Source organism: Nyctereutes procyonoides, unplaced genomic scaffold (genome assembly GCF_905146905.1).
Source record: "Nyctereutes procyonoides isolate TBG_1078 unplaced genomic scaffold, NYPRO_anot_genome, whole genome shotgun sequence".
In the NCBI taxonomy this organism is placed as follows: domain Eukaryota; kingdom Metazoa; phylum Chordata; class Mammalia; order Carnivora; family Canidae; genus Nyctereutes; species Nyctereutes procyonoides.
In genome coordinates, this window is record NW_026575133.1 from 34,081,213 (window position 1) to 34,100,021 (window position 18,809).

Sequence of the window (18,809 nt, forward strand, 5' to 3'; positions counted from 1 at the left end):
ATGCAGGACTCGATCCCAGAACCCCAGCATCATGACCTGAGCCAAAGGCAGACATTCAATCACTGAGCCATCCAGGCATCCCATCTAAACTGGATTTTGACAACCTTTTTAAATGAATGATGACTTTTATCCTGAAAAGTAGCTAATTTGTCAATCAGCTTGATTCTTTAAGACTTGTTTATAACTTTGTTAAGTGAAGGTCTAGAACAGCTTCCACACAGCTACTGGCAGGTCTCGGCTCCCTGCCTTGTGGAACTTGTATATAAAGCTGCTGGAGGGTCCTCACAACCCAGCAGCTGGCATCCCCAATAGTGATTTGAGAGAAGACAGGGGTAAGCCACAATCTCTTTTATGACCTAGTCTCAAAGTCACACACCTTCATTTCTGCTGTGTCCTACTGACTACATGCATAAGAGCTACTCAGTGAGGAGGGGATACAAAGTATCACAAATACCAGGAGGCAAGAATCAGTGAGGCCATTTTGGAGGCTCACTGGCACAAAGAGTGAAATCTTTCACACATACAAACAAGGAAATGACAAAAATAAGAGATTTTATTCATCAGCAAAATTTTCTAAAGAATTTTTATCCCCCAAATTCCCAGTTACTTGAATCTGACAATAAAGGAATTTTCCCACTGACTTCTTACTATTACACCCTAAAGGCTGGGAAGGAGAAATAGGCACATATTTAATAAGCCTGAAGGTGTAAGTTAATTTCTTACCGACCACCATTAGTGTGAACTCAAAACCTTTTTTCACTGATTTTCGGTGAACTTGATTGGGAAGATTCGCAAATCCGACATAGCCAGGAGTTTCTGGATTTATAAACTGGGTTGGTTGTTGCTAAAATAAGAACAAATAAATACCCTGTTAGTTGCTATTAAGATATAATCAAACCCGTGACAAAGGTGTCATTAGTTCTCACACACACAAAATACATATATCCACTATTCAAAAAGGCATCTCTATCAGGAAACTAATGGTATTCACTTAAGAACATTTTTTTTCAAAGAAAAACTAATTCAGTATCATTCCATGCCTAGGTGCTGATCTAAAATTACATTTTTGTTAAGCAATTAAGCAACACATTAAGAGAAAATGATCTTTGTACAATTCAAATTTCGACTTCGGAAATTATCTATAGAGTTCCAGGGAAATCAGTCAAAATTTACAAAGTAATGCCGCAATCGAAAGTGGTTTCACTGAACAAATTTAGCAGAATGGCTTCCAAACGTAAATTCTTCTAGGTGTCAGATATGATGCATTTGTGAAACGTATCCAGGAACAAGCCATAAGCTATGTCTCTTATTTATTTCTAGCTTTATGGGACAGTGCCACCAAGGGTGAAGCAGGCAACTTAGGGGTGGGATGTGAACATCTAGCTTCAGACCAAAGAGTAGATGGGAATGAGAAATGGAACATAGCTGATGACCGTACAGGGAAGCATCAATATTCCTCAACAGGTGGAAGGACCGATGGAGACGCAATAAAGCAAGTACAAGTACAATAAAGCTGTAGAATCTAGGTAGTAGCACACTAAAAATGTGAGGAAATCAAAGATACACCAACTGATTTATTAATTTAGAAATAATATTTCATTTAGGATTACATTTTAGAAATGCATATTCAAATGCACCTACACAGATGTAAAAAGAATATTCACAAAATGTTGCTAGTGGTTATTTCCAAGAGATAGAATTACAATTAATATTTGCTTTTTTGCTCATCAGTGTTCCACATTAATACTTGCATAAAAGTAAAAACTAGTATAAATGATTAAGTATAACACCCAAACACTCAAATATAAAAGCAAAGTAATAATCTTGCAATCATAAAACAAGTTCTGCTTTTCTCAGCATGTCTTTTAGAGGTAATTTATTTTCAGGGCTCTGGGCTAATTTGCAAGCTGATATAAGCCAATTTATCAAATATAAGAGCCCTATACACTTCATGATGATAAATTATTAGAATTTGAAATTATTACTTGATTGGTCTCCTGGGAATGATGTAAAGGAGCTTAAACGGATTGTTACTGATGTATTTAGAAACAAGAAATTGGAAATCTGAAAAAGGAAAGCTCAAAGCTTTTAAAATGTCAAATTAGAACGGTCTCAATGAATCAAATATATCAGTTGTATTAAAAATGAGTCACATCAGTCTTGACTATAAGCAGCTTGAAAACATAAAGCAGTTTCTCTTTATGCACGAGAAGTGAGATCTCTTACCTTAGACATCTTCAGTGAAGATTTCTCAATCTGTTAAAAAAGAAATACATACTCATATATCCACGTATGCATGCACACACATTAGATTTAGCACAAACTGACAAGTAAAGGCTTACACATAAAGCATAAACAGCTTCTGTTTCACTGACCTTGTCAACTGCATCAAATTACAGAAATGAAGAGATTATCTCATTTTAAATTAGGTATTAAAAAAGTAGGTCAATCCAATCACCCATACATATATATATATATATATATATATATATATATATATATATATATAGACACTCTGAAATTCCAATAACATGCAAACTTTCTTTAGTACTGATGATATGCTAAGCACCAGGGACACAACAGGAGAAAAAGACATTCTCATGACCCCTGGAATTTTGATTTCCTTCCTCTCTCTGAAACCTGTCCACCGGAAAGGGTGCTGCTTGTAGAGCACTATGTGCTATTGGAGGTTCTTTGAGATCCTGAGAACTGGTTTTCGACAATGGGGCGGGCACACAGAGCAACATTTATAAGTAAAAGAAAAAGGACCTGAAGACCCTGGAGTGCAGGAGGAGTGTGACAATAGCTTCAGAGACATTTGGAATTTTAATATGAATTTTAGAAAACTTGGAACTTCAGGGAACATGGAGTCTATTGGCTAACCTTTGGTAACAAAGTCAAAAGATACGAATGCAGTCAGATTTGATTCCCTCTAGAGCTTAGAAACCTATTAGGAAGTTTCACGTTCTTGCCTTCTCAGCCCCCAAACCTTAACATTCCTCAAAACTGTATACTCTCTTCCCCTCCTGAATGGAAATGTTCCCAACCACCTCTGAAGACAGGAGGCTCCTGCACCTCACGCCCGGGTATGGATAGCTAAGGCTGACCGCAGTAGGGTTTATAGAATTCCACCGAAAACAAGCATCATAGCCTTGGTTCTCCTCCTAGCGGCCCCCTGGAAGTCTTACTGGCATCTACCTGGCAGGAGAAGGGAGGCAGAAGAGAGCGGAGGACTCAGTGCAATCTGCAAACTGCTCACTGCTACCACCTGGGCTGAGAATGGAGCGTGCTGGAAGGCTGGGCCACGGGGAAGAGCCACCAACTGAGGAGGTGTGGGAAGCTCCAAGCCCAGGTGGTGGAATGAAGGCAACCTGAGAGGAAAGAAGGAATGTTAGGCAACAACAGAGGCAGGAGATGAATTCTGAAGAACCTTTTGGCAAGGAAAGGAATCCAGAGGATGCTGGAAAAGCCTGGAGAACAGAGGTCTGGAGCGTGAGTACTCCAGGAGTAAGATTGACAGTCTTACTCTCTTACATCTCCCTGCCTCCAACAAGAGCTCAACAGGCAAGCACCAGGAGGAGGAAGGCCATAATTTGAAGCAAAAAAATAATATCACTGAGAAGAAGATGCAAGTGCACTACTTAAAAGAAACAAAACTGGGGGCACCTGGGCGGCTCCACGGTTGAGCATCTGCCTTCTGCTCAGGTCACGATCCCGGGGTCCTGGATGGACCCCGCATTGCACTCCCTGCTCAGCAAGGAGTCTGCTTTGCCCTCTGCCTCTGTCCCCCACCCTGCTCTTGCTCTCTTTCTTTTTCTCTCTAATAAATAAAATCTTAATTTAAAAAAATAAAATGATAGAAATAAGACTTATTGGACCTAAAAACCATGATTTTCAAACTTAAAGTCTGGTAACTCAAATTGAACAAACGGTCACAAGTTAAGACTCGAACTGTGACTCGGAAGACCAAATACAAAAAAATTTTAATGCACAGGCAATAATACAGAGAAGGAAATCATGGGTAAAAGATAGTCTTGGAAGAACCATCCAGGCCACCTACCATGTTAACAATAAGAGTTCTCATTAAGTGAAGGGACAGAGGGAGGAAAAGAATAGCAACAGAAGAAGAGTCCACACATTACCCGACTATCTGGAGTGAATGAAGGTCTCCTGAATAGAAAGGACACCCTGGGAAAGTTCTATGAATAATATAGGATTAGTATTAAACTACCTCCGTGAAACCTAAGAGTTGAGGACAAGAGTGAGAGCGCAAAAGTAAAACACTCCAAAGGGTGAGGTGAGGGTCAGATGGAACACAGATGGTTCTGACAGAAGGAAGAGCAAACGACCTTTTTTAAATAGAGATTCAGTGTGACTACAAAATAGGTAACCATTAAAAAAAAAAAAAAATGACAGCGGAACTTCCAAATTAAGAGAAAGATACAGAATAGCAACTTGATGAAGTCAGCAAAATCATGGAAACAAGAGAAAAAAATAATAAAATGAATCATTAAGTGCAAGGATATACTTAAAACAAAGTAACAAAAGTTTTGAAAACAAAGGGACAGCCTAAAAGACACCAGGCTGGCCAAACACAAAGAAAGTAGGACGGAAAATAACATCAGCCCAGGTGAGATTTAAGGTAAAAATGTGATCCTGATAAAAAGAACGATTTATAGGGAAGATACAACATTCCCAAATTTGCATATACAAATCATTACAGCAGATAAATAACATAGAGCAAAGACTAGAAAAAATGCCAGGTGAACTTGATAAAAATACAAGTGTAAGACTTTACTAGCATCCCTCAGAATTACAAATTCAGTAAACAGAATATGAGCAAGCAGAGGATTGAGTAATACAACCAATAAATTAGAATCTACAGACACAGAGAATCTTGAGTTAATAGCATAAAGAGAAGCAGTTAAAGAAAAAAAATCATGTAATTACTATAAAAACTTTAAGTAAATCTTAAAATATATTTTTACAATTGATGTTTTCAACTTGTGATCTGTTAAAACTAGGAGAAAAAAAAATACAATTCCCAATTATTTGGAACACTCTTGGATATCCCTTGGAGCAATGAGAGTAACAAAAGCAAAACCACAAGCTATCTAGAAAGTGATGGAACACAGTAAAAGCTTCATAGACTGATAAGAATTTGAGTTTTAATTATTTTCATTAAAGAATACTGAAAATAAAGAAATTTGGTTCTCAAATTGACAAAGTTAACTCAATAGAAGGATAAATGGATTTAAAAACTACTTCTCTGAAATAAATTCCTCACAAATCCCACTAAGGGAAAAAAAAAAAAGCAACTATAGAAAAGAAGGTATAATCACAGACTCAGGAGACTCCACATATCAAGATGGCCAGAGATTTGAAAATCTGGAAGAAATGGATGACTTCCCAGACACTGTAAATTACCAAAATGGAACAAGAACTGAAAACATTGACCAGAACAAATACTACCGAACAGCTGAATAAAATCTACCAATGAAGATGGGCCCCAGACCAGACGGAATTAGAGCTGTGTTCCATCCAACCCAGAACGAGTAACACTTAAACCAGTATAAAACAAGAGAAAGCACCCCAATTCTATGAGGACACTACAACTTTAACAACAAACCCAGCCAGAGACCTAAGAAACCTGGTTAGGTAGCGCTATGTCAAATCTCACTCATGAATATAAACGCAAACACTCTCAATGAAATATTTTCAGCAATTAGGTTCCATAAATATACTAAAAGCATCCACCTATATGAAGCCATTACAAAAAAATTAAAGGAGATAATCCTATAGGAATTGATGCTGAAGAGACCTATGATAAAATTTAGCAACCACCTCTAATGAAAACATTAAGGAAACTGCTTATATCTAATTGACACCGAACACCAATGGCAAATGTTATTTTCTCAACAATGGAATACTAAACCTATTTAAATTCTAATTATTAATTAGGCATGGATGTCCATTACCACTGTAATTATTTTAAAACACTTATTCTGGGGGCGCCTGGGCGGCTCAGCGGGTTAAGTGTCTGGCTTCAACCCAGGTCATGATCCCAGGGTCCTGGGATGGAGCCCCTGCTTCTCCCTCTTCCTCTGCTGTTCCCTGCTTATGTGCCACATTCATGCCCTATCTCAAATAAATAAAATCTCTAAAAAAAAAAAAAAACACTTATTCTTGGATGGTCTCATTTTTTGGGTTGTTCATTTGAATAAAGAACCAAACAAGATCTTCATACTGCAACCTCACTATTGAAATTCAGTGAAATAGCAAAATGAAAAAAACAAGTTTTTTTCGTTGATAAGACTGAATACACAGAAAACACAAATAGTTCAGTTAAAAAGAATTCTAGGGGTGCCTGGGTGGCTAAGTCAGTTGAATATCCAATTCTTGGTTTTGGCTCAGGTCATGGATCTTGGGGTCCTAGGAATGAGCCCCAAGTCTGGCTCTGTGCTCAGCAGGGAGTCTGCTCAAGATTCTCTCTCTCTGCCCCTCCCCACCCCCATTCAAATAAATAAATAAATAAATAAATAAATAAATAAATAAATCTTTAAAAAAAAATTCTAGAATAAGGTAGTTTAGTAAGATGGCTGGATAAAAGCCAGATGCAAAATAATTCCCTTCTGTACTAGTAATATAAAGGAATAGAAATAAGGATAAAATGCGTTCTACAACAGAATTAAAACAAAAAACAACCAAACACGTAAGAACAAATTCAGAAAAAAGCAGAGCCTAGTTGAACCAAATCATTTTCATTTCTCCCAAATTAGTATATAATGTGGTCCAACCCCAGGTGGAATCCTAATACGAGTTTTTTCTAAAAGGACTGGATAAAGTGACCTTCAAGTTTACATGAAGAATAAATGCCTAAGGATGGAAAAAGAGTGGGAATGAATGAATAAATAAATAAATAAATGGGCACTTGCCTTACAAGCTATCACACGTATCTTATTTCAAACAAACCCAAGAGGACTCAGGACTATCCTGCAGGTCTCTCCTGAATTCCAGACTTGCTTCCCCTCACTGAACCCTGGGCCTCTGCCTAGGTTCTGATCAACTTCTTTTGAGCACCCTGAGAACGCCATACCTCGAGCCCACCTGTGTTCACCTCATCCTGTTCAGCAGGACTGGGTTGTTTTACAGGAGAGAAAGGGAACTTTCACTGCTCCCTATCAGTTTCCCGCTGAAAGGAAAGCAGGAAGACCTACTGGATACACACGTAGGGGGAAATGGAGAATACCATTATTGGAACAGGCTATGAATTATTCTAATTTAGCAAGCTTTTCTTGCCATATCCTATTTCTTTCATATTCAGCTTTTTTCCTGAAATATAATTTGGATCCACTATGACTTTCTAACAACATAAGCTACTAGCTAATTAATGTAAAATGAAGCTGAAGGAGGACCAAACCACGCAACTTTTGAAGCACCTGGTTTTCACCAAGAAAGCCTGCAACACGGGATGCCAAGCCCTGTGATTCACACCATGACTGCAGACCATGTGGATCCCCCACACTCAATGCGGTCAAACAAAAACTTCATTCTTTCAGGTTGTGCTCATTCCAGACGCTAGCAATTTAGACGTCCGTCTTCTCCTGAGCACGGCTTCCTTCTTCCACGGGGCAATACTCCCATCCCAATTCACACAGAACAAGGCATCTTTTCCAAAACAAAAGATGAAAAACAGATGCATAAAACTAGATTCTTGGCAATACGTTCAAGTGTATTTGGCTAGTGGTGTTTCCACCAGCGGACTGCCGTAACTACCAATCTCGGTCATGTTACTCCTGCATCTACACACATGGCCCCAACCCACGCAACGACGCTGCTGTAGAGGACCCCGAGAGTCCGTTATCCCTAATCCAAAGCTCTCGAGACACTCGACCTTCAGATTCTCTGGATCCGAGGAAGGCGCGACCCCTACACAGCGTGAGCTCAGCGGCTACCGGGGCAGCGCGTCGCATAGACCGCCAAGTCCACGTGCGACCACCAGCACCGCGTGGTGTAAACACAGAAGGCAAAAGGCCTTCGACCCAACGCTGCGGCAGGAAGGCAGGTGAGCTCCGCTGCGCCCTTCCCTTAGCTTGGGTCTTCGGCGTCGGTCTAGAAACGGGCCTGAATCGCACTCAGGGGCCACCACGAGGGCAGCCGCGCCCCCGCTTCCCTGGGTCGCCTGCCAGCTCCAAAGCAGTCCGCGCGCATCTCACCTGACCGGGCAGCCCCGTTCGTCACCCGGGCTGCTGTGCCAGGGGGCAGGCCAGGCTGCAAAAGGGAAAAAGCGTGAGGACCCCCTGGGCGGCCGAGTGCTCCCGGCCTGCGTCCGGGCCGAGCCGGGCCCCGGGAGCGACAGGCGGCCTGCGGGGAGCGGCCACACACGGCCCGCCGGGGCCGCGGCCGCACCTCCCGGGGGCCCCGCACGGCCGCGTCGGAGCAGCTCGTCCCGGCGCGGGGCACGTGCCCGGTGCGCCCGGGGCAGGGCCGGACCCCAGCCCCAGAGCAGCGCGGGGCGGGGCGGGGCGGGGCGCGCGGGGCGAGGCCGCAACCGGGACCAGACCCCGCAGGCCCCGCCCGGTTCCCCTCCCCCGCCGCCCAGGCCGTCCGCGCCGGGCTCTTCCGGCCACGTCCTGCCGCGAGCGCCGAGGACCCCGGGGCGGAGGAGGGGCCGGGGCTGACTAGGATGCGGGGAGGAGAGGCCCCGGGCGGGGGGGGGGGACCCCGGGGCGGAGGAGGGGCCTGGAGCGGACTAGGATCCCGGGCGGACCAGGGGCCCCCGGGGCGGAGGAGGGGCCCGAGGCGCAGGAGAGCGAGCCCCCGGGGCGGAGGAAGGACCCCGCAGCGGAGGAGGGGCCCCGGGGCGGAGGAGAGCCCGGGCCTGCGCCCCTCCCCCACACCCAGCGGGCCGCCGCCCGCGCCCCCGGAGCCCGCCGCCCGCCGCCGCCGCCGCGCCCGCCTACAGCCCGCACCGCCCCCCCCCCCCCGCGACGGCGGGGCCCCGGCGAGCCACTCACCGCCGACGAGACGAGCGGAGAAGCAGGCGCCCACCGACCGCGCCGCGGACCGCCCAGAGCCCGCCGCCCGCCCCGCCCCGCCCCGCGCGCGCGGCGTCATCACGTCGGCCCGCCCCGCCCCGCGCGCGCGGCGTCACCACGTCGGCCCGCCCCCTCGCCCGCGCTCCCTGCCCCGGCGCGACCCGGCCTCCTCCCCGCCCCCGCCCGCCGCGTCCGAGAGCGCAGGCCCGTCCGCGCTGGCCGCCTCTGCGCAGGCGCCGCGCCCCTCCCACGGCGGTTGGCCATATAGAGGCTGGGGGCGGGGGGAGGTCAAGCGGAGCCTCTTCTCCTTTACCAAGATGGCGGCCCGTCCCTGCTCCGCCACGGCGCCCACCTTATGAGCTCGGCTTCCTTGCGCGGACCGGAGCGGAACAGGTAGCGCGGGTCCTGGCCTCGCGGGTGCGCGGCGTGGGAGGGAGGGCGTTTGCTTAGCGCGAGCCGGGGGGCCGCCGAGGGGAAGAGGGGCGGCGGGGGGGCGGCGCGGCCGCGGCCGGGAGCCTCCGCGTCCGCCTCCGCGCTCTCCTCCGGGAAGATGGCGGCAGCGCCGAGCGGGCAGCGCCGGAGCGGGGCCGGGGGCTGCGGCGGGCGGCCGGGCGGGCCGCTCTAGCCCCGGGCCGCCCGCGTCTCGCTGGTGCGGGGGGCTTCGCCCCCATTGGCCGCCGCGGGTCACGTGGGCCGGGGCCTGTGCGCGAACCGGAGAGCGCGGCGGCCGTCCCCGGGGACCCGGGCTCCGGCCTGGGCCGGGGGGTGGGGCGGGCCCGGGGTGCGCCCCCTTCCCCGCCCCCGGACCTCGGCGAGCTCGCACCCGCAGGTCGTGGCCGGGAGCGCGGCCCCTCGCCCGCGTGCGCCCGCGTCCTTGGCCCCGCAGACGGCGCGCGGGGCGGGGCGGGGGGGGGGCACGGCCTCCCGGTGCCCCCGCTGCCCCCGCTGCCCCCCGCGACCCCGGCCGCCCGAGGCTCCCGACGGCCCGACCTGGGTTCAGAAGCCTGCGCGCCGCGCTCGGCCCCAGGGCGCAGAGGGCGGAGGACGCACCCTGGTCTTTCTCTTCCCGAAGCAGCTCGTGGCCTAGCGTGCGGGTTCGCCCGTGGGGATGCGCGGGCCGCGGAGCAGGGACGGAGGTAGGAAGGAGGCGGCGCCGCTGTTCCACACCGACCGTGGTTCTCGGGCTGGATTTGGAGGAGTCTTACCAGAACGGGGTGTTGTGATCGGGAAGACGAGCTTCGGCCAAGGGACACGACGACGGGCGGGAGGTCGAGCGGCTGGCTCGGCTCCGAGTGTCCGACGGTCCGGTCCTGCAGGCCTTCGCGCCCTCTCTGTCCTCCAGGACGGTCCGGCTGGGGCAGGCCCTCCCGGGATTGCAGCGTCCACCGGGATGACTTACCCGCGCCACTCGCGGCTGGACGCCTTAGGTTCTGCGTTCATGCCTCCCGACCGAAACTGGCCCATTTGCCAGGGTGGCGTGAGCAGAGAACACACTCCCTGGAGTCCCGGATGGTGCTTCTGTCGGGTGCGGTCCATTCAGCCTACATCCATCCACCCCCCAGGGCCCGCGCTCAGAGGAAGCTTTCCCCTTTCTTATTAAGAGGAAATAACTAAGCTCCTGGAAGAAACCGCGCACAACTGAGTTTAGTTGCCAAGCTGCTGGCAAGAGGTCCAGCACGCATATTGAAAAGGTTTTGACCAAGTGGAAACCCAGAGAGCATCGGCGTGTCACAGTGCCTTTTCCTTTTAGTTATAAAAGCTCCACAAGGTTCGACCTTTGCAAACCAAGAAAATCAAACTGTCTTCATCTCTATGACATTTAAGAAATTGCGTACACGAGTTATTCTGTGCCTAAGTTCTCTTGTGTGTGTGTGTGTGTTTCTAAAACCAGACCTTTAACAAGTGGCATCCCTAGTGGGCTGTTTGACCAGGCATGCTAACGTTCCTTAAATACTGCTAGAGACGAGCCAGACGTGATGTTCCAGACGTGTCATCTTGATGGCTGCAGTTAATTTCATAACAGTACGTTGACCACGTGTGCTCTTCCTTAATACATTTTATTGGCATTCATGTGAATTTTAAAATTGAAACTTAATTTTATTTCAAGTCAAGGTTGTATCTTCAAGTAGTTTTTTTAAAGGAATACTAAATGTAGGAAGGCTTTCAAGGAGACCCTGAATTGCCTTCCCCAGTCCTGTCAATTCTCCTGCAGAGCAGACACGTCCCCCTCTTGGTGGGCTCCTTTAGTCTCTGCCTCCAACTCTGAGCGGCCCATGCGCTCGCCTGCTGGTTCATGGCTTTCCTCTTGTTGCACGCCTGGTCTCCTCACTTAACCCTGAGAAGGAATGTGACGTCTGTAGCTTCCTTTTACCTTCCCTGCGTGCGCACACGGCCGCCTGAAGCCCGTGCACCTTTACCTTGCTTAGTCCAGGATTGAGTGTTCATGTTCTGACTCCATGGGGCCATTCACAGCTGGGCAGATGGTGTGCTGGGATTACTTTCCCTTTTCCACGTCATCAGATTTCGTTTCTCCTGATGTTCTTGTGAGTCTTGTTTTCTGTTTGCTCTTTCTGTGTATTTATCATTACGGTCCCAAATTGACCAGTTGTCCCAATCAACTTTCAAGAAACGGAGTCCTTTTTTTGTCTGATGAAATTCAGTATTTTATTAATCTCTTCTTGAATATATATCTTCCAGGCTCCCACCTGCTGTATTCTTCTTGCAGGTCCCCAACCCCGACCCCTTCATAGGGTCCTTGGTCTCCAGGACACACCAGTGTCCCTTTCTCTGGACTTGGCTACCCTCATTGTGGTGGAACGCTTCCTTAAGGTGTTGCCCGGGGGCAGATGAAGGGGAGATAAAGTTTTGAGAACAAGAATATCGAAAGTGCTTTATTTCTCCCCATGTGTCTGGGTGAGAGACACCATTTTGCTCTGACTTCTGTCTTGAGGGTTATTGTTAAAGGCTTCTGACATTCTGATTTTTTGGCCTCTATACATGGATATTTCTTTTCTGAAGCTTAAAGGATTTTTCTCCCTGAAATGCACAACACGCAGCGCAGTGATGTCCCTCGGAGTCTGTTTCCATGTAGTGTCCTGCCTACTTTTTAGGCCCCTCTTATGTGGAAAGTCCCGTTCTTCAGCACTAGACGTTTTTAATTTATTGCTTTGATTTCTTCCCATTCACCTTCTTTTTGTGGAACTCAACTGTTGGGCCTTCTGGATGGACACTGATTTTGCTTAGGTTGTCCACTTTCTGGAAGACGTTCTCAACTTTATGTGGGCCGTATTGTTGAGCTGTGCTCCATGCATGTCCCTGAGACTGTCCTCCTGCCCCCTCTGTTCCAGTCTTCTCCCATCCTGGTTTGGTTTTGGTTCATAGCTTGTTGTACCTCCCCTTATCTCTGAGGACGTTCCTAAGTTTGGGGGGTTTTCTTTCTCTGAAGTCACAGTTTGCTTCAGGCTACTTTATGTTTGTTTGGGATTTTTGGCTTTCGTTTCAGGGCTTTTCTGTACTATCTGGTGATATTTTCCCACCTGCTCAAATGTCAGTAGTTGGGACTTGTCAGCTGTGGTGTTCACTGCAGAGATACCTGCTTGGGCCATTTCCTAAGACACCCTGTCACCGTCTTACTGTCTCTTGAGCTTCTGCACAAAAATATCTTCCTGCCTCTTGCCTTTGTCCAGCGGGCTAAGTGAAGGAGAAGACTATAATCTTAGCAGTTACCATGGACGGACTTCCTCCTCTTTCTCCAGAATGATATCTCACCCTGCACTGTAATGAGTGTCCCCAGTCCAAAGATTCTGTTTCCCTTTCCAGCGGCAAAAAACACAGCCTTTGACCCGGGCTGTGAAAGGGACAAAACAAAACAAAACGTCCTTTTTAATAGTATTTTCTCCTCACTTCTCTGAGTACCCACTGGGTGTGTTATTTTTAGCTTACAACATGAATTTCACTTAAATTTGTGATTCTTTTATTCTTTGCTAGTCCTGTGTAGCCCAGCTGTCGATTTTGTTTTTGTCCTACACATGTGCTGAAACACCCTAGTAAAAAAGAGATGAACAGGTCAGTCTTCGTGGTCAAGAAATTCGAATGGCCAAGAAGCAAAGCAAGATTTAAGTTTTGCTGATGATCAGAGAATTGACATTGAAATCCTGTTTCCCCTACAAACTGGAAGAAACTAACAAGACTATTTTAGTTCCCAAAGGTGAGGGGGACACGTACAGTCAGATGTTGCAGGGTGTAAATAGTTGAGCTCATTGGGAGGGTAATTATGCCTCTGCAGTGACTATCCCTACACCCCGACTAATCATATAATTGTATTTCTAGGAACCCGTCCTGTAAGAGCTACTGGCTCTAGTGAGGAGAGGTTATTTTTTTCAAAAGTGTTTGTAAAATCACACACAAGAAGCATGTGACCTCTATAGAGAAGTTACTAACTTACGTTTATTTGATTCACCACGCACTGTTAATAAATGAGGTAAAATTGCATGTAAACCATAGACGGCCATGATGCATTTTAAATGGAATTAAGTGCAGCAGGTGGTGAAGCAATGCCAATAATGATCTTATTCTTTCTTATTTATACCAAGGACTAATACATTCAAGGAAAACCTTGGATAAAACAATTTTAGAGATACTTCCTGAGGAAGAATCATGAGGGATTTACTGATTTTTACATTGTTTTGTTGTGTTTTATAGTATTTTTTATGCCGGAAGTCCTATTCCTTGGACTATAGCAGACTTGCTGTAGTGTTAATAAAGCCAGTATTAATGCAGCCTTCACAGCCCCTGCCCATTCCATCCCAGGCTTTGTCATGGGGGCGGGGAAGGTCTTCCCAGAGGCTGAGCTGTGCCCCGAGGCCCCACCGCAGGGACTGCAGGCCTCACCCAGAGTAATAATGAGAGGCGGGAGCCAGTGTTTAGTTAGCAGGGGCCATTGAGCAATCAGTATGAATGTTTTCCAAATAAGCATTATGAAGTGGTACCTTTAGACATTCCTGAAGGTGGATCTTGTGAGGCATGCAGCCGAGCCTGTCCCTTAGTGTAGACCGCCAGGCATTGGTTCATTCTGCCAGACTTGACAAGGGGTCACGATGCCTGTGCAGGTGAGGAAGGCGGTCCTCGCCGAGGCCAGGAGTCAGGAAACCTGGACTTCACTTTGAGGCCTGTGCTTAATCAGGGGGTGATTCAAGGTGTTTCTTGACCTCTAGGACTTTAACTCCTTCCTTTTAAAGATAAGAAAGCCGAATCTCTGAGATTTGGCTCTTGTTTTTATTCCTCTGGTAGCACAGAACACTTGGTCACCTCAGTTTATCGGAAATTGAATTTTCAAGTTTGGAAGGATGGCCCTTGGAGCTGATAATCACTCATGTAGCATCCCATTTTGTGATCCATTTCAAGGATGTGCAAGTGATGCGAAACACTTTGCGTAGTAAAGCTTTACTTTGTTGATTCCTGCATAACAGGCACCATGCACTTTATTTCCAGCAATGGTTCAACCAGGCCATCTTGCCCCCCAGAGAACATCTGGCGGTGTCTGGAGACATCTTTGGTTGTCGTGACTCAGGGGTGCTACTGGCATCTAGTGGTTAGAGGCCAGAGGTGCTCCTCATCCTCTGGTGCCCAGTTCAGCTCATGACAAAGAATTGTCAAAAGGTCAGCAGCGCTGAAGGTTAGAAGCCCTTGGGCAGCCCGGGTGGCTCAGCAGTTTAGCACCGCTTCAGCCCAGGGCATCATCCTGGAGACCCGGGATCGAGTCCCATGTCAGGCTCCATGCATGGAGCCTGCTTCTCCCTCTGCCTGTGTCTCTGCCCCTCTTCTCTCTCTGTGTATTTCCTGAATAAATAAATAAAATCTTTTTTTTTTTTTTTTTTTAAGAAGAAGCCCTATTTGGTAGGGTCAGTCCTTAAAAGGGCCCTGGAGTGTGGCTATCACGGGCCTCATTTTTCAGTTGAGGATAGTAGAGACTGGCTGGGCAAAGCTCCTTGCAGGACTGTTGCCTGCAGTATCGGTCTTCCCTGAGCTGTTTCTGTGCCGTCTCTTGTGAAGCACTGCACGTGAGCTCACTTGGTCCTCACAGTGATACCACAGTGGATTTCAATTCCTATTTACGGGCAGGAGATGGAGCACAGTCAAGATCTATTAGCGATTTCATTCTTATCTTTGTTTTCAGTTTTAGAAGTTTCGTATGTTGACACATTGACGTAGTGTTTTCTCGCTGTCTCACGGCTGCTGAGCTCTAAAGCTTGGGGTCAAGAAGCCGATATCCTGTCCATGCAGCCTTTCCTGAGTCTTTTCCAAGAGTGGAGCCAACCAAACTTCTGGAGGCAAGATATTCTGCTCTGAGATACATAACTGAAACCATCCTGCATCCTTTAGAATTTTGAATCTTTTTCCTTGGTTCAGTCATTAAGCATTCATTTCTCACCAAGTACATATCCATCAGTACATTTTGGGTAAGGAAGTGAACTAATGAAACCCCAAAAAAGGGCAGGCCCAAAGTCAACAAGCATACAGGGCCCATGTGTGGGGTGACCTGCGGACAGCTGCTGTCAGCTGTCATCCATCTGGGGCTGCCCCAAGGGATCAGCTTTCTTCTCAGGACTCTTGCTGGACTGGTGTTTCCATCACCCCATCAGAGCACCCAGCACCAGCATCTCCCTGGCGACATCTTACCGTCATACCTGTCTCTCTCAGTGTTCCTGGCCCCTGGCTCCATGTGGGTTTCAGGAGGAGCCCTTGGTGGGTGTCTGCTTGTTTGGGGGCCCTGTAGTACAGCAGATATTCTGAACACTTGTCTTTTACTGACTTTTGGCGAGTTATAATGGGCTGCTGAATCCAGGACGGCTTTCTAGACTCAGCGACTTGCTGGACATAGTGATAAGTCAGTCCGATGGTCAGGTCTCCACACGTTGCTCTTGTGTTCTTTGACCACTGTTGAATTTGTGGCCTCAACTAACCAAGGAGCAACTTTTTCCTGAGCTTTGGACGTGCTTGGATCAACAAAGTGTTGTGATCTCCAAGAGTATCCTTTGCACATGTGCCTTATGCAGTGACGAGGCACAGCGTTTAGGGGCCGCTGCTGCTTGGCCCGGCGTTCTGGCATAAAGCCACCTGCTTATGCTTGTCTTGAATGCTGTTCCCCTTTATCAGCATCAATGACACACCCCCTTTGTGTGATCTTCAAGTATCCCCCCTTAGGTGTGTGGGTTGAGCTGGGGACCACATTTATGAAGCAGAGCGGTAATTCTTGGCGTTGCAGTGCTGGGTCAGAGGGGACCCTGTGGATGCTACTGGGCTCTCACCTGAGAACTCACGAGCAGGACACACTGTGTCCCAGCCGTAAGCTTCATGATGTTGGTGCTTGAAGCTTCTAGATAGAGTGCAGGCTGGACCAGGGCTACTTCTGGTTTCTTTCTGGAGAGGGGAGATAACTTCAGCACGTGTTCCCACCTCTGCCGCAGAAACTGTCGTGCCGTCGGAGGGAAGTTCTGTGCTGTGAACTTGGTGGTGGTACAGCGAGTTAGGTCTGCACGTTACTGGGCCTGGGCGCTGCCATTAAGTCAAAGGGGCTGGGAGGGAGGGCACTGCTGTGAGGGAGAGCCAAGAATCTTTTTGACTCTACCCAGGGTCGGGCACAGGAGGGCGTGATGGCTGAGTTTCCCTGGTTACTGGTTCTGCGGCATTCTGCAAAGCTCTGGGTGTGTGTGTTTCCTGGGGGAGGGAAAACAGTCTTCTCGCAGGTGCTTTGATGGCTGCTATCTGCATGACAACCGCTCCCAGCCTCCAGGAGGTTACATCTGGAGGCTCTGGAGAGAGCCGGACTCCTAAAGAGGTTGCCACAACAGACGACCTCAGGAGAGATGGCGAGGCTAGAGAGAACGCCCTTATCCCGGAAAAGACCAGAGCCTTTGGAACAAGTGAAGGTACGAGAGAGAAGGGAAACAACAGAATTGTGGAATTAGAAGGAATACTTTTGGAAAGGAGGTCATGTATCTGGCTTTGTTTTGCTGTTTTTAAATTTTGGTTAAGGTGAGTGACTTGATGAGAAGTGTTTCTGCTTCTCAGGGCTCCCCCAATAGAAAACGTGCGGTCTCTGGCTCCTCGTTACATAGAGTCGAGAACTTTTGGTCCTCTCTTTAACTCTTTCTTTGGAAATTAAATTTAGAAAAATGAAAATAAGGGGAAAGCATGGCCCTTTTGCACCGTTCTGACAGTCGTGAACTGTGTTACTCGATGGTGTCCCGTAACTGACAGAAGGCCCTGGAGTGTGTCTGAGTGGGGCTCGCCGTGTGTCCTTCCTGGTGGCGATAGCGCACTGACTCCCGGACGTCGTGCGTGGACAAGTAAGGGCATTTGCCAGCTCTTGTGGACGAAATCAGATGTGTAGTGTTGCTCTTCATTTTACTTTTTTGTGATATGCTTTCTGATTTTATTAATACTTAGCCCACTTGGAAATATCTTTCAAGTGGAATTGCTGAATTATGTGTACTGTTTTGACTTTTTCTGACAAGTAGAAGATCAGCTAGGTGGTCCTGTAGTAGTGGCTTAAAGCAGTGTGTGTGAGATCAATTTGAAGAATATTTTTTTTCTTTTGAAACAAGGCTTCTATTTTGATACATTTGCTTATGCTCAGAGCTGACTCGCCAACCCATGAGACCAAAGTTGTGTGTCGCCTTTGTCGCCCGCCAGTGAGCTCAGCAGTGCTGCCAGGCTGCCTGTGCACAGAGCCCCTTGGCTCCCAGCGCTCAGCGTGGTGGTGTCTGGGATGTGCAGACAAGAGCCAGCTGCAGCCAGGGTGACCCGTCAGACTTGGTGTCAGGGTCCATCGTTAGTTTATGCAAGTGCTGGAGATGATCACCTGGTCCCCTTGAGATTTGTAAGTGCTATTCTTCTCTGAAAGATTGGGCAAACAGAAAAAGATGGTGTTACTCGGGGAGCATCAGCAGTTGATCTTTAAATCGTGGGTAGGCTCACCATTGGCTTTCCTTATGTTGTCTCCCCCAACCCTCACGGTGTTGTCCTTGGTTGGCTGGGGCTTCGGGTTCCCTCCAGTCCTGAGGGTGCTGCTGAGCTGGAGACAGTGGGTGTACCTCTAGCCCGTCCATTTTTTTCCAACATGGACTTGATGGTTTCAGGTCCTACCATTAGTTTTAGGACTAAATCTTCCAGGAGGAAATGGCCTTCGTAGCACACAGTGGTGATGGGTGGGTCTTTCTCTTCCATCGGATCTCGTGGCATTTGACTTGTAATTCGGCGTCGGCTGTCAGTCTGGCATACGGCTTTATGGAAGGCTGTTTTCAATTTAGTCTATTTAGCACTGATTTCGTGTGCACTAAGAGGCTTCTTAGAGGAATATTTTAATTCCGGAATGTACTTTTTGTCTGTCTTCTCTCCTCACCCCATCCTGAAGTGGTGGTGGGGGCTGCTTACACCTGGTGCTGATTGACGTGGTCGTCGTCCTCCCCCCACCTAGATACTGTTCCCCTCGTCGTGGGCAGTGCTCCTCTCACCATGTCTCATGACATGGCTTGCCCCATCTGCCAGTGTCTCTGGGTCTTGCTCAGAGAACGGTCTGATTGGGCTTTACATTGTTTTTCCCTTGTGGGTGTGGTGTCTAAAAAAGCCGAGGAGCATTGAGGGGCCCTCCCGGGGGGGGGGGGGGAGCTGTTGGGGGTCCGTGCTGACGCTGCTGCTGTTTCGGGTGAGCAGCTGTGCAGGTCTTAGTGCTGCCAGTGGCTTCCTTGACACTTTCTCATGGTTTGAAAA

General features: G+C 48.0%; 2 protein-coding genes across 6 annotated transcripts in view; one reads left to right on the forward strand and one right to left on the reverse strand.

The window, feature by feature from the left end:
- SEPTIN2 (septin 2) overlaps positions 1–9,648 on the reverse strand; it is a 33,989-nt gene extending 24,341 nt beyond the window's left edge. Inside the window, exons 1-4 of one of the 4 annotated variants that reach the window (XM_055345967.1) lie at positions 9,018–9,083; positions 3,199–3,371; positions 2,227–2,256; positions 724–844 (exon numbers count right to left, since the gene is read on the reverse strand). In XM_055345967.1, the coding sequence (XP_055201942.1) occupies positions 724–844; positions 2,227–2,235 (130 nt within the window). In that variant the 5' untranslated portion in view covers positions 2,236–2,256; positions 3,199–3,371; positions 9,018–9,083. Of the gene's footprint in view, positions 1–723; positions 845–2,226; positions 2,257–3,198; positions 3,372–8,216; positions 8,240–9,017; positions 9,084–9,390 lie in introns of those variants that run through there. The other 3 variants (XM_055345969.1, XM_055345970.1, XM_055345968.1) reach the window with 3 other exon arrangements.
- HDLBP (high density lipoprotein binding protein) overlaps positions 9,279–18,809 on the forward strand; it is a 71,161-nt gene continuing 61,630 nt past the window's right edge. Inside the window, exon 1 of one of the 2 annotated variants that reach the window (XM_055345964.1) lies at positions 9,279–9,431. The gene's annotated coding sequence lies outside the window, so the exon portion shown is untranslated. Of the gene's footprint in view, positions 9,432–10,026; positions 10,175–18,809 lie in introns of those variants that run through there. The other variant, XM_055345966.1, reaches the window with a different exon arrangement.